This window comes from Polyodon spathula, chromosome 31 (assembly GCF_017654505.1).
Source record: "Polyodon spathula isolate WHYD16114869_AA chromosome 31, ASM1765450v1, whole genome shotgun sequence".
Classification (NCBI taxonomy): Eukaryota; Metazoa; Chordata; class Actinopteri; order Acipenseriformes; family Polyodontidae; genus Polyodon; species Polyodon spathula.
This window is the reverse complement of record NC_054564.1, coordinates 1,392,304-1,407,619: the sequence shown is the minus strand read 5'-3', so window position 1 is coordinate 1,407,619 and position 15,316 is coordinate 1,392,304. Positions and strand designations below refer to the sequence as shown.

Below are 15,316 nucleotides of genomic sequence, written 5' to 3'. Positions count from 1 at the left end.
AGACAAGCTTCTGCAACTATACTCTCCATGCTCGTTCCATTAAAAAGGTGGAAAAATACTTCCAGAAATATTTTAAGGCTATATGCCCTTGTCCTTTATTTTGGAGTCACCAGAATGGATAGAACATAAAAACAATACATGAACCCTTTCTCATGCACAGCAACATTATATGGAGGTCTAGCAAGCAAATGCATGAATTGTGCAGAAAGCTACTCCCCTCTCCCACCCCCCCAGGTATGGTTAATATTCCTTGCATGAAATGGGTTCATTACATGTACAGCATGGCAGTTTTGAACAAAAACTCGCTATTTCAGTCAATGCTGAGATGCTAATTTAATAAAGCACGTGTTTCTGTGAACCAAACACGCATTTAATACAAAAGAGAACACTTTTAAAACAAACAAAAATAAGTGATTGACAAAGTGGAACAAGTCCTACAATAAGATTTAAAAACAAAAAGATATACAGACCTTCCACACAGGAAGTTTTTCCAAGGCATTAAAAAGGTAGGTTTAATAAGCCGATTGGTCCAAAATATTTCTCGTTTTTACCGCTATAGAAAATACTATATTCAATTTTAAACACACACCACACAGGGAAAACATGCTGTAGTAAAACCCCATTTAGATATAGCAGACTGTGTTATCGCTACTAACACATGGCAAACAATGTTATTTAGATCGAAACATACAAAAAAAAAAAAAAAAAAATTTAAAACCAAGAGATCAAGTATATATAACAGAAAAAAAAAATATTACAGCACAGGTGGCATTAACATACATGATTGAATATAAAAACAAAAGTTTACATCATGTGTATAAAACCACAAAATCAAAAAAGCACACATTCTTTTAGCTATACTGCTGTCCCCTAAAGATTATTAATATTATTGTTAATATGTTATTATTATTACAGGACACCCCTCTGTTATAAACAACATTTGGGGGGGCGGCACTATTGTGGATTTCAGGATCATCAATTTGCACACAGATCATGTACAAAATTTTTCTTTTGGGTGGCATTTTTCAAGTGGCACAAAAGTATTTCATTAATATGCAATTACCCACTTGCCAAAGTTTAGTTAGATGTTAGTAAAATATCAAATCGGAGCTCATAAGTACCTTGAGTGTGTTTTGAGGCTTGGTAGTTTCCTGCTCCATTAAAAAAAAAAAAAAAGGACATACAAAGACCGGTACGCAGAGTTAACGCTATTATTCTATAAGCTATCCACACTAACCAAATAATGTGCATTTAAACCACACGACTGCCACTCACAATCACGTTTTCACATAGTGATGGTCGTGTGCATAGGGTATCAGTGGCATTACATACCAGCCTGTGTCTGACTAGAGCAGGAAACATACATGTTAAGTATGAGCTGTAACGATACACACAGGCACGCATGGCACATCTAACGACAGTTTATTAACAAGCAAATAAACTTCTGCAATTGGCCAACTAGAAATTAAATACCTACTCAAGCCAGGACTGTGGCAGCTGATGTCACAATGAAGTCTTCTGACAATTTCAATAGTTTTAAAACACAGATATAACACACCGGCTGGAGAATTTATTTTTATATATGTATATATAATTCTCCAAAATTTCGCAATTTGTCTATTATTTTTTTGATACGCTCCATTAAAAAAAAAAAAAAAAACACTAAATAAAATACAAATATAGTATCCCTGCTTGGAGCTTGGGTTGCATTAATATTCATTTATAAAAAATAAAACACAACCCTAGCCCTACACGGTGTCTGATTTTTTTTCAAGTATTTTTATTTTCCTCACTTTTTTGCCATGTAGAATGGTTGATAGCGCTATGGGTTTTGAAATGTGCTTTAAAAATGATCAAATATAACATCAAAATCAATGCATACAAGAATCAATCTGACAAGAATCGTTTCAAAGTGCACCAAGTCTTAAAATCGCAAACCAAGCTTTTATTCAAAATCAACCTGGCAACGAAAAGTTTGAAAACGTCAACAGATCCACAAGTTTTATATCTATTTATCTTTAATCATTTGTGCTTTTGCCGCATGGTAGCTGAACAAGCCAAAAGACTGCTTTTTGAAAACCCATATTCACAGGTCTATTGTACATATACTGGAAATCCTGGCCTGTGATTGGTTAAAACATCACCATAGGAGGAAAACAACGTCACGCGATTGGTTCACATCACTGTCAGTCCCGGTCCCTTTTCAAAGAAACGCCTTTCTCCCCAGGCACACTTGACAAAAGAAACTAACTGAACACAGATTCTGCGAGTCAACAGAACAAGAATTACAAAACATACTAAGAAAAGAAAGATGCTCCCAACACTAAAATGATGATTAAAAAACGTCACGGTTTTCTGACTCTCTGAAATTCAAATCGACGACGTGAACAGATAGGACAGGCGAGATATAAACTGGATTGTGCAGCAGTCTGCAAACCAAAAACTTTGCCAACTGCACGGTATGAACTTCAGAAACATTGTTACTTATTTATTTACTTACTTATGCTGTATCAGCTATATTTAAACAAAACATAGAACAATAGTCTTCCCTCGGGTCAATTACTTTCTACTACAGACCTCCTCTCCAGCCCATACACACACACACGCGTTTAGAAAAAATAAAAATAAAAAGCATTTTATTTTAAAAGACTGCACTGCTAAGTTAATTAAAACTGGAAACCCTGAATGTATTAAAACAGAAACTCCTGCAGACAGACACTAGCCTTCTGAATGTCTGTTACAATACTGCAAACCTACGACATGTAACTCTACCGTGAAAACACTGTTTTAAAAAAAAAAAAGCAAAAAAAAGCAAGCTAATCGATTTATTCTTTCACCAAAGTAACTGCATATCGCTTGTTTTGGAACTTGTTGCATGCTGTACGATTTCACACTTTGAAAATGAATAAACTGACTATTAGGCCACGGCAGGTCTGTTACAAAACCTTGGCTTTGATATAGTTTGCTTTCCTTTTTTTTTTTTTTTTTTAAAAAAATCACATTTTATTAAAACTGTAAAACTGCGTAAGGGCTCTGCTTCGGTGAGAATAGAGCCCCCCACCCCCAAAAAAGCAAGCCACTCCGAGCTTCACTGCGTGCACATTCAGTCAGGATGAAGTTAAGTTTTCAAGTTGTTGTTGTTTTGTTTTTTTTTCCCCCTAAACATTTAGCAGAAGCTTCTGCAACAGAAACCAGGTTGTACTGTAGGTAGGATGCTGAATCTGGGAGCGTGTCTGTCTGTCTGTCTGTTTCTGCGCCCGTCTATCTGTCCTTCGAGCCCAGCTTCTCGATCAGGTCCTGGAGGGGTGCCAGTTCTCTGCGGTCAATCAGGTTGAACTCCTGTTAAATAAACCAATCGGTTAATAAAACCAGATCAGATTACAGACAACACAAGTGCCTCAGGGATGGCAGTGAGACTCCAGTTGCACAGCATCTTCACCCATTCCAGGTTTTACTACGAGCTTGATTATCACAGTGTATGTCATAACAAGTTCAGGTGCGTCTTATCAAGCTCATAGTAAAAACAGAAATGGATCAACCTGCTGTGCAGTGGGAGTCTTATTGCCATCCTTGTAGTTTTTGGCAGTAATGGAAATTTATGGGCCACACTGGCCCTCAGTCTCTACTCATCCCCAAAAAATGTAGTTCCCCAAAAACGGCCTCTCTTCTGTTCTCTTTAAAAACATGCAAAAGAATTTTGTTGAACACCAGGGATGGGAATAAGACTCCCGTTGCATTGCAGTTTTATCCAGTCCTGGTTTCTCTACAGGTTGAATCAGACACACCTGAGCTTGTTACCCACACACTGTGGCTAATCAAGCTCTTACTAAAACTTGGAATGGGTGAAACTGCTAAGCAACAGGAGTCTTACTCCCATCCCTGGAACTTTCATTATTGCATTGAGGACTTTCTCTGTACATTAAGGAATTCTGTTTTGGAAAAAGTTTCCGGGAATTCCTGGGCCGCCTCTTTGTGGTCCCCGGCTCGAGGACCCCTGCTCTAGCAGGTAGCGTGGGACTGTGCGGGCGAGCGTGCGCGCACCTGAACGAAGAAGATGAAGTGTTTGAAGGACGTGTTGAGGTGCGCCTCCTCTTGCAGCTGCATGACCGAGTCGAAGTGCTGGTGGTAGATGTGGGCGTAGACTCTGAACAGACGCTTCAGGATCGTCTTCGCCACGGACATGAAGTTCTTGGGGAACGGCACGCCTGAACGAGAGACAGAGAGATTAGGTACATGATAGACAAGGCTGCAACATATAAATTCCATTTATATGGACTACCTGTAAAATAGGATTTTCAATCCAATACATGCAAGTAGCTATGGTGACGGCACCAGTAAATTATGCAAAGGAGTCCCATCAAAGGTTAGAAACTTCCTTCGGTAATGTGTTCCGAACCTTCGAAGGGCAAATGTACCCTTCGTTGCAACCCTACAATTTATTAAAATGTTTTATTTGCCCCCCCAAGTTTAGTTACATGTTAATAGGCAGGCAATAGATAACCCATGCATGTGTGTCTCTATCATCAGACTGCTATTGGAGCTCATGTTTCAGGAGTATGCTGAATGTGTTTGAGTTTCCTTTAAAAAAAGGGGGGGGAAGGACTGGAATCTAAAGCTACCAATTCCCTACTCACATGAAGACTGGTACGCAGCGTTAGCACAATTATTCTATAAGATAGCCACTCTACCTAAATAATGCGTATTTAAACCACACGGTTGCCATTCACAATCACGTTTTCACATTGTGATGATCGTGTGAAGTGGTTATTAGTGGCTTTACATACCAGTCTGTGTATGTCTATTTACTGGAGCAGGAAACTACCGGATCTCACCAGCATCCAGTTCCTCTCCAAGACGGAACAGACTTGAAGTCTGTAGCAGGGCTGCGGCAGCCACTTCGAGACACACCCGCCAGCGCGTGACAGTAAATAATCTTGCGAGCACGGAAATTAACTGTCTGTTAAAACTACAGTTCTAGGGTTACAAAACGACTCCCGAAACTGACAAGGCACGGCACTGTGGAAGAAACCGAGTGGGAGCGAAAGCTGGAGAGAACGGGCTCCCTTGAACCCGAGTGGGAGCGAACGCTGGAGAGAACGGGCTCCCTTGTCCCCGCAGCTCAGGCAGGGGCGTGAAGGTCAGGGCTGAGATGGAGCACTATCAGGAGAGGGTTCCCTGCTCCCAGCTGTTCCCCGGATCCCAGGGCGCACTCACCGATCTTGGATGGGAAGAGGGTCTCGTCGTCCAGCTGGTCTTGAACCCAGGTCATCAGGTAGTCGATGTACTTGGGAGCCGAGCACTTGATGGGCTTCTTAATGTTGGTGCCGTCTGCCCAGTGATACTCGTATCTAGTGCAGAGGAGGGAGAGAGAGAGAGAGGAACAAGGAATGCCAGTTACAGCAGGAGAAAAAGAAAAAAAAGATTACATATCGCAGTTATGCAATATTAAGTTTTAATTGCAAATTGTAATGCGGTACAAAACACTTTGCAAAGTCAATGTTTCTTGAAAACACCATAGTGTAGCCCTGAAAAAAAATACTAGAATAAATCAAGTTGAGGTTCATGTCATTTTGCTTAATATTACCATCAAAACTAAAAAAGAAATGTGGCAGAAAAAAAATAAAAACTAAGCCAACTATCAGAGAGTTGAACTGAGGGTTGGAGTCAATTCAATTTCCTTTTTAAAATCAATTCCCAATTCCTTCAAAAGGGATTGAAATAGTAATTGGTATTTTAAAAGACATAATAGTTGTGATTGTTCAACTGCTTTCATTTGAAGCCAGTTGAAACTGACTCACAAAACAGCGACTTCAATGCAAGTCATCTGATGCTGCTGTGAGATACTCATTTTAACAGAATACTGCAAACTGCAATTCTGATCAATGATGTGCTGGAATTGATTACAAGCGAATGGAACTATTGGAATTGGCAATTGATTTGAATAAGTATTGGAAAAGGAATTGACAAACAGGAATTGATCCCAACCCAGGTTGAACTATTAGTTTTAAATAAGAAATAAGGGCAGGTTATCTAAAAAGTTATTCATTGCTTTTATAATAACCAAAAAAAAATGACAGTGGTACACCTCTTCAAATACAAACCCACTACCCCCTCTTCTCTCAAGTACGGTATAAAGCCAACACAGTGAGCAGCAATCAGACACATTATTCAACCCCCCCCTCCCCTCCCCCTTCCCCTGTAGAACTGGAAGGTGATCTCAGGAAGTCACAAAAGTGTTTTTCCTCCAGATAGGGTTAAAATAGAGGAGAGCTTTCAGGATGAGGGGAATACAGGGCTGAACAATGCAAGACACTCCCTAATCACAGGCAGACCCATGGCAACACATCCTGAAGACCCCTTACTGCAGACGCAAATCGTAACAAAAACAGTAAAAAAAAAAAAAAATAGAAGAACAAGTAAAACTAGTCTGTTTCAAAACTCTTTTCAAAATGACCGCTCTAGAGCACTGGCGTTTGAGATCTGTCCTCCAAATCATTGCAGGAAGAGGGATAAAAAAATAAAATAAAAAACACAACAACAAGTGCTCTGGCTTTTCAAGTCCGCACCACATCCTGGATCGTTATCGCTGCGTTGCCTGTTTGACAATGTGGGCATAATACACTATCAGTGCACTAGAACAGACATTTTTTAAGAGCAGGTTATTTAAACCAGCGGTTTTCAAACTTGGGGACGCGATCGCCTCCTCGGGGGGGGGGGGGGGGGGGTACGGGGTACAAACCTGTAATGGCTGACAACGCTTTAAAAAAATTTTTTGACCACATTGTAGTACTCTGCGACTTAGCAACCAAATAAACAACGCTGAACCTCCTTCCAAATTAAACCACACGCGCACTGAACGTTTCCTTTCTGCGGGGCGGGTTTAACTCTAAACACCCAGCTGGCTGCTGACAGTGCGCTGAGCGCACACATGGCTAATTTACAGATTTAAATAGCAAGGCGGTGATACTGCAGTCTGCAGCCTAAAAAATAAAAAGATTATCATTGTAAGATGTTGCTTTTTTTTTTTTTTTTTTTTTTTAAAAAGATGGTCTTTACTGGGTAAGTTTTCTTTCTGGGGTTGACATGCTCAGTGTCAGTTCAGTGTGTTTTATCTAAGTTTATGTTTTTAAAGTATTATTGAGTTGAGATGGCAGCTGTCGCCCTACTTAGAGTGAGATCACTTTTTGAGATGTTACAGTAATAAAATAATGACTTGGATCGCATTATTGAGGGGTTTGGTGATAAAACGAGTGATCAGGGGAGGATTTATCAGTATGCACAACTATAAAGTGGTATGTGAAAAATACAGCGAGCAAGGGGTGGGGCTTGGCTGGAGATGCAGTACTGAGTGTCCTTTTGCGATGCAGTGCCTTTTAAAGCGGTTTTACTCTGAAAAAAATAATTTTAAACAGCGCGTGTGAAAATAAATTGGACCCGACGCACCAGACAAGCGCTGAATGGACTGCAAAGGGTTAATGACAGACTATCTGTTAAAAGACAAAAACGTTTGGAAGAATAGGTGCTCATATCAACTACAAAACATCCTTCATTCAGAACCAACTTGGTGAAATGCAAGGTGTGCTTTTGGTCTTGCATCACAATACAAACTACACACACAGGTCTATCAGGATCCGATACATCGTGTAAAGAAAGCATCATGGCACAAAGTGAATTGTTACCCCCCCCCCCCCCCCCCCAGAGTTCACAGCTGTTACCGCTGGAGCGGCTCACCTGGGCCCAGCTGACATCACAGAACAGCTGATCTCAGTACAGAACTCTGTGATCGTCCCGTACAGCATGTTGATCTGGTTGAAGAAATCCACAGCTGCAACACAGAGACGGCGAGAGAGACGAGGTCACTCACTGTGTGCATTTCCATGCACAACATCGAAACAAACTAAACTAACTGAAAATACATCTCAACCCTTTATCACCCCGGGCATGTTCCCATATCTAATTAATCAAATACATTGGAGGCAGGGCAGCAAAGGGTTAAGTCCGAGAGCTGCTTTTAGTTTGTAACACACCTTTATCTGCTACAGGAACCATGACGTATGCTGTAGTCTCTTGCTAGTCCATCACAGTTTTTCACTTTTATTAAATAAAAATATTTTCAAATATTCTATAATCACACTGCAGGGGTAAAAATAAGACTCCCGTTGCACAGCAGTTTGATCCATTCCTGGTTTTACCAGTTTACCGAGCTTATTACCTATACACTGGGGCTAATCAAACTGGAAGTAAAAACTACAATAGATGAACTTGCTATGCAATAGAAGCCTTACTTCCACCCCTGCACTGGATTCTTAAGAGTTCCTAAAATCCAGTTCCTTTATTCTGCAAATAGCACATGCTTACACTGATAACATTCTGCAAGTGTCAAGTGAAAGGGGGGGGGGGGGGGGGGGGGGGGGGGTCAGAACAAATTTATTCCTCTTTCAGGAAAACATGAACCAGAAGTTTGGGAGCTACGATCTTAGTTGCTTAACCAAAACCCGTCTTTTATAGAAAGGCATGCTAAACAGAAATAGGACAGTGGAAAAATAGTGTGATGCTGTGAAAAAATAAATTAAAATTAAAAACAAAAAGCAAGCAGGGCTCGAAGCTCGCACACCAGCCCTTCCCCTAGCCCTGGCTTTCAGGACTTCCCTTGTTTTGGCGAAATATATATTTTAATGATCAGGAGTTTGATGATAAATAAACTGCTCCCTTCTCAGGACATTAGCTGAATGAACAAATTCTGTTGCTCAACCTGCAGATTCATTCTGCGATGAGACGCGAGATCCATTGAGAGCACATTTCCCCAGGGGCCCCACTGTTTAAACCTGATATACCTCGGGTGTAGTTTCACAAGACGCGCTGACCCGTGGTCCGCTTGTTCACTGTGAATCAGAGATTTCTGGAGCTGCTCACTGAGCACGCCGGGCTGTTGCGCAGAACAAGAGGCACATATTCCAGAAAAAGGAAGCTGGAACAGATCCAGGGACAGAATTAAGACCCCCTGCTGCATAGCAGTTTGATCCATTCCTGGTTTTACTACAAATTAAATAAGACAAACCTGAGCTTGTTGTCTATAAACTGGGGCTAATCAAGCTGGTAGTAAAACCTGGAATGGGTGAAACTGCTATGCAATAGGAGTGTTATTTCCATCCAAGTTCAACAACTCAGATTGCTCGGATCTGCCCGGTCTCATGAAATAACGACTTTAAAAAAAGGGAGCTATCAACCCCAGGACTGGGCGCAGCAGCAGCAGGGCTAGCATGAGTTTCTACCCCTGCTCAAACTCCTGATCATTTCAGTACTAGACTTCACTGAGGGGAGTTTTGGAACCCGGGACTGTGTGCAGCAGCAGCAGCAGTAGCAGCAGGGCTAGTGGTCCAGGGGCTGAGGTTTTGTTTGACTGACTGTTGACTGCGATCCACTCATTGAGGTCCTCTCCCTCCGGCAGCACGACAGCCTGCCTCAGATTCCCGCTGCCCAGCGTCGCCTCCGCATGCTTCAGCAGCTCGTACTGGTGGGAACCTTCAGGAATGTTCTTCTTCGGCTTGAAGGTCTTTGAAGAGCGATTGCCACTGAAAAATAAATGAAACAAACAAGGAGGCTAGGTGGTCCAGTGGTTGAAGAAAAGGGCTCGATACCAGGAGGTTCCCGGTTCGAATCCTGGCTCAGCCACTGACTCACTGCGTGCGACCCTGAGCACTTCGCCTCCTTGTGCTCTGTCCTTCGGACGAGACGCAAAAACGAGGTCCTACTGTAAGTGACTCTACAGCAACAGTTGTGATGCATAGTTCACTCCCTAATCTGTTCAAGTCACTCTGGATAAAAGCATCTGCTAAAATGATTACATAATAATAATAATACTACTTCTACTAATAATAATAATAATAATAATACATAAAGATATGATAAATGGAAGACATTGAACGAGCCTTCTAGTCACTGAATTTAATTTTATTTTCGTGTTTCTAAAAATCAACCCCGCTGAGTGCTTAATGGTTATGATTGATGATATAATTAGAAATGCACTTTGATTATCCACCCCCAGCGAAAGCTCTTCTCTATCTGAACAGAAGCCCATCTGGTGGTACTATGGTTCTGTGGTTTCCTGCAAGTCTTCTAAATTCAACACAAGTGTTTAAACAGTTATGACTAAAGGTGATCGCTTAAAACAGTGGTTACATTTATTCTCTAAAATGTCCACATTTGTTTTACAAAGAGAAGGAGATGCGATGCCTTTTATTGGACCAACTAAACGATAATTAAATTACAAGCTTTCAAGACACTTTCAAGAAAGTTTCAAGTGTTTGTTTTGAAAGATCTGCATTGCCACGTTAATCGAGGTAGCAGAATTGGAGATGTGAGCCTATTAATATGATTAACTACAATATAAAATTTAATTTTGAGAAATGTTCAGGCTTTCTAGACAGAGTTTATCAAGGTTTTTCTATTTTATATACTGTCTGAAGAAAGAATTACTTGTATTTTTTTCTTTTTCTGGAGTTTTGATGCATCGAGGCTCAAATCAAACAGCAGCACAGACGAGGTATTACAGTGTGCCCTCCCTGTCCTCTATTGAAACAATAACGCAGTAAACTGCACCATGAGCCAGACCCACAAGAGACTGAACGACTTGAACCCGGTCATGCAACGCAATCTCATGGATTTAAAAAAAATAATAATTTCTAGTCTTTGCATGTGAAAGACTAGCAAGCAAATGCATGATGACCTCATATGCCACACCCACCCACCATATAGAACAATGGAAAACATCAACACAATTCAATGAAAAATATATTAGCCATCCAAAACTATTTTTTCTAACTGTTTTATTTTTTTTTTTTTATTTAACATGCTTGAAAGGGTTCAAGATAAACTTCCCTCAATACATTGTTTACAGTTATTTCTGTAATATTTGCATATTAACCCTATTTAAAAACACTTAATATTTAATCATTTTTCTATAACTTTACCTTAAAGCGGATTAACACACGTTTGGTTAATCTCGCGTGTGCACCCGACTAAGAGAAGTTTATTGTGTTTAAACTCAAAACTAGCAAAAAAAAAAAAAAAAAAAGAAATTTGATGGCAGAATTTCCGACGCAAGACCCACATGCAAGAAAAGTTAATTAAGAAAAGTTATTTCGTGTGTATCAGTGCGTGTGTGCCGACTACAGCATTGGGGTTAAAGGTTACATTTGAAGGTGGCTTCGATCTATTTCTTTTAAACAAGGGATGAGTTTTTTTTTTTTTTAAGAAAATTCATGAGTCGTCAATCAAGCAGTGGGAGTCCCCCCCCCCCCCATCAGACTTTCTTATAAACTACCAACGCAGTTCCCGTTTTAATTACCCCCCCCCAACTTATGTGTGTTTATTTTTAAACACTGGTTTAAAACAACACGTGTAGCATTTTTAGCCCAGAATAAAACCGCAAAACGACAGTCGTGTCTGAAAAGCGTGAAGATCGGGTTTTAATAGAAAGAAAAGTTGATTTTAATCGCCATTGCAACTCACACAGGACGGGGTATACTTTAGACCTGGCTCTGCAAAACGAATTCACTTTGTTTAAACTACCATACCCACCCCCACCAACACAGTACACCAGTGTATCTGATTAGTTTAATAGAAATAATGCATGTCTATAAATGTAAGTGAAAATCATCTTATTTGATATAGTTGACATTCTGTACTGGAGAGCCGGAAGACCGTATCGTTATATACTCACAACAGGAAACTCATTGCTCCCCCGAAATCGACTTCGAAGTCGCTTGAATTGAAGACAAAACTAACTTGTATTTAATTTCTTAAATAATATATATAAAAAAAAAACAGAGTTAAAACTTTAGGAGTGAGCTACAGGTACTGGAAACAACAGCAAACTAACGACGGCGCTTTTTTGCTAATTAAAAACCGAACTGTCTTTCCAGCCCGCCCCGTGTTATCGCGAGGGTTGCGTTAGCAAAGGTGAAGTTTTTTTTTTTTGGAGGCTTTAAAAGTTTTAGGGTGCTGGCGCCCCCTTTTGGACAGAGTCGCGTACAGGTAGCCGTGAAGCTTTGACACGGATTCGGCTGTACTGTCAATTAATTCAATTTAATTTATGGAATTAAAAACACATGGGGAGGTTGAAAAATAAAATAGAAACACCTGCCTTAGCACGGTCAGTTGGGACAGTGTAGGGCCAAAACGATTGATTCAACAGCCGGTCCCTTGAGAAATATCATTAATCTGTGCTGTTTTTTTTTTTTTTTTTTTTTTTTTTTTAATCTGGTACGCAGTGGGTTAAATTGCAAAGATTAGACTCTCTCCGAACAGCCTCTTCTTAAAGCTTTCTCGGTCGAGTCGCTTTCAAGCTTGGGCGTGTGGGGTGGTATACACACTGCGAGCACAACAGCGCTGATCCAAGCGATCTCTCTCTGTCTGAATGGTGGTGACAGTCTGCCACAAAACACTGCACTGTGTTGTCTGCTAGCTGTAATTAGATTGATATATTTAAAAAATACTTTTGATACAATTTTACAAATGCACTAATTACTTTTATTAATGGATTGGAGCCACCTAGCAACAATAACGTCAAAATGAGATCCGGCCTTCTGCATAGTTATAGAGCAGATGTTCACTAATAGAACAAAATGCAATATAGAAGCCAAAGCGGCGTGCAGAGCATCGTATTTATTCTATAGGACAGTGTACAGAAATACCAAATTAATGCAGTTTACTGGTTTAGAACGGGAAGGTATAGGGAGGGGCGGAGCTTGAGTGAAAATTCCAAGCATCGAAGCATAGAGCGTTCCGGGGGTGTGGCCTATTTAATTTTTTTTTTTTTTGCTGTAGTATTGTGTTTCAATTGACGTCACATCATCCCTAAAAAGGCCACGCAACTCGTTCTTCAGTGCTGATCGGCTGGTGCTCCTGTCTGCGGCTGCACGCCGTCCCACTCAATATAAATATACTCACCCCCCCACCCCACACCCCCCAAGGTTAATAAACTCACACGATGGCAACATTAAGGACAATCAGATCGCTGTGCAGACTGTGGCATCAGCAAGCATGCAGTGTACATCTATCCGCGGCCAGGTATGTAACTAACCCTCATTTATAATCCGTTTAAAAAGAGTCAGAGGTGAAGGTTTCTGTTTAATTCAGCGAACAAAATGAAGCGTTTATTTGTTTTATTTTATATCATAATGCCACTAAGCTAGCCAGCTGTCTATATACCGGCTGTATAATATATATATATATATATTATTATATATGCGATGCCAAGATATAGTATTGGCTGTCGTTGCACGATAGTATGTCAGACTTGTCATTTCCCCCGGCCGACTTTTTTCAGATATATGTTATATATATATATATATATATATATATATATATATATATTATCATATTAATACGCTGATGAAACTATACCTGCTCGTTTACGACGAGGGCGGGACTTGCTGCTCGTTTACACGAGGGCTGGCACTCAGGGCTTGTCATTTCCCCCGGGCAGTCGACTCTACTGTACTGTATACAATCCAATACAGCCACAACCTCGAGTTTACACATGACTTTGAAATACCCTTTAATTAACTTTTAAGGACCTGCCAACCGCATCTTAATACCTATATGTGTGTATATATATACAGAGTAGCCTGGCGCAGAATATGCCATGCAGGAATCCTGGTTTAATTAGAATAGGGATGATGTGGCACGCTACAGCTGTGGCCAAAAGTTTTGCATCACCAAAGACTTTAGGACTGAGACTATATGAATGTGAACTATATATATATTACACTAAACAAGGAGGGGAAATAAGACTCCCATTGCATAGCAGTTTGATCCATTCCTGGTTTTACTGTGAGTCTAATAAGACGCCCCTGAGCTTGTTACCTATAGACTGGGGCTAATCAAGCTGGTGGTAAAACCTGGAATGGGTGAAACAGCTATTAATATATTATTATTTATTTGACGCTTTTATCCATGGTGCCTTGCAGGTGTTGCAGGGCAGGGGTGAGTGACGTGCAGGAAGTAGTGAGTGATGCAGTGAGCTGGAGGAGTATCTAAAGAGATGCCCCGAGTGTGCGTGTGATAGGATCGTGAGAGTGAGTGGTGGTGGAGGAGTAGGTAGTGATATCAAAGGGAAACATGCAGGTCTGCTGTTTCTTTGGCTCTCCAAAGATTGGTGCTCAAAGAGTTACTCTTCTTGAGGTACGGCCCGCTCTGCTTGCATTTATAACTTATTACTTTATACTCGTTGAGTTAGGAATCTCGGGTGTTGGTTCGGTGGCAGTGGGCATTGGCCGCTGCGTCTTTGGCAGGTGCCCAGTTCTTTGGTGAGTGTTCTCAGTGGCAAGTTTTTGCGGGTGGGTGGCGCACCAGAGTTCTCAGTTGGTGTGTGTTGGCGCAGTTTTTGAGTTCCGGTTGGGGTGTGGGGCAGTCTGTGGCAGGTAAGTAGTTTTTTTTTTCCACCACGTGCAGTTGGTTGTGGTGTGTTGTGGTGCGGCGGGGGTCCTTGGCAAAGCAGGTGGGTCTGGAGTGGCATAGTGAGTTTGTGAGGGTTGCAGGCCAGTGTATCTGGCAGTTGTCAGCTTTTGGTGGGGCTTGGCAGTCATGGAAATTGGCAGTCTTGGGTGGGGTGTTGTTGTGGCAAGTTGTTTTTCTAAGGGGTTGGCAGTGTTTGTTTTTGTTTAGTGTGGTTGTAGGCCGTTGGCAGATTGTGGTGTTTCCCATTGTGTTGTGCGTTTGAAAGTTTAGAAGGGTTGCTGAGGGTCCCCCTGCCGGTCTCTGCCCCATTCAGCACGGGGGAGTCGAACGAGATTGCGCAGACGCTCGTAGTTAGGCAGACGGGCAGGGCGGGGCCAGATCGTAGTAACTTGAGCCAGGGCAGTTAGAGAAACGGAAAGGGAAGGGAAAGAAGCGCATGAAGAGAAAAGAAAGGTTTTAGGTGAGGAAGAAACGAGGGAAAGCTGCGCCCAGGGCACTTTCCCTTCCGGCCCCATCCACACTCCTCCAGCCCACATCAGTTGATTAGAGAATGGGCTCAGGGAACTGGGAGTGGCAAAGTTAAGGAAGGAGTAGTTATAAGTAAGGATTGGCAGTTTTAAGTTAATAGTAGTAAGAGTTTAGACGAAGTTTTAAGCCCCTGCTTTGTCAGTTTTATTAATGCGGGGGGCAGTGGGGTGTGGTGCAGTTTTGGGGGTGGTGCAGTGGTTGGGCAGTTAGTTTTGTTTAGGGGCATTTTCAGTTTCAGAGTTTACGGCATTCCGTGACTCAGTGACCTCTAGTGGGGGGGGGCAGTTTGAGTAGTTTTGAGTTTTGCTTTTTTTTTAGTTTGGGG

General features: G+C 41.4%; 1 protein-coding gene across 1 annotated transcript; it reads right to left on the bottom strand.

Annotated features, from left to right (window-relative positions):
* Positions 1 to 318: 318 nt before the first annotated feature.
* LOC121303147 (MOB kinase activator 1A) lies at positions 319 to 11,914 on the bottom strand. The gene is made up of 6 exons (XM_041233642.1): positions 11,723 to 11,914; positions 9,406 to 9,572; positions 7,732 to 7,825; positions 5,215 to 5,348; positions 4,042 to 4,205; positions 319 to 3,339 (listed from the first exon to the last, which is right to left on the bottom strand). The coding sequence occupies exons 1-6, from the start codon at positions 11,734 to 11,736 to the stop codon at positions 3,262 to 3,264; spliced, it is 651 nt and encodes a 216-aa protein (XP_041089576.1). The 5' UTR covers positions 11,737 to 11,914; the 3' UTR covers positions 319 to 3,261.
* Positions 11,915 to 15,316: the final 3,402 nt, after the last annotated feature.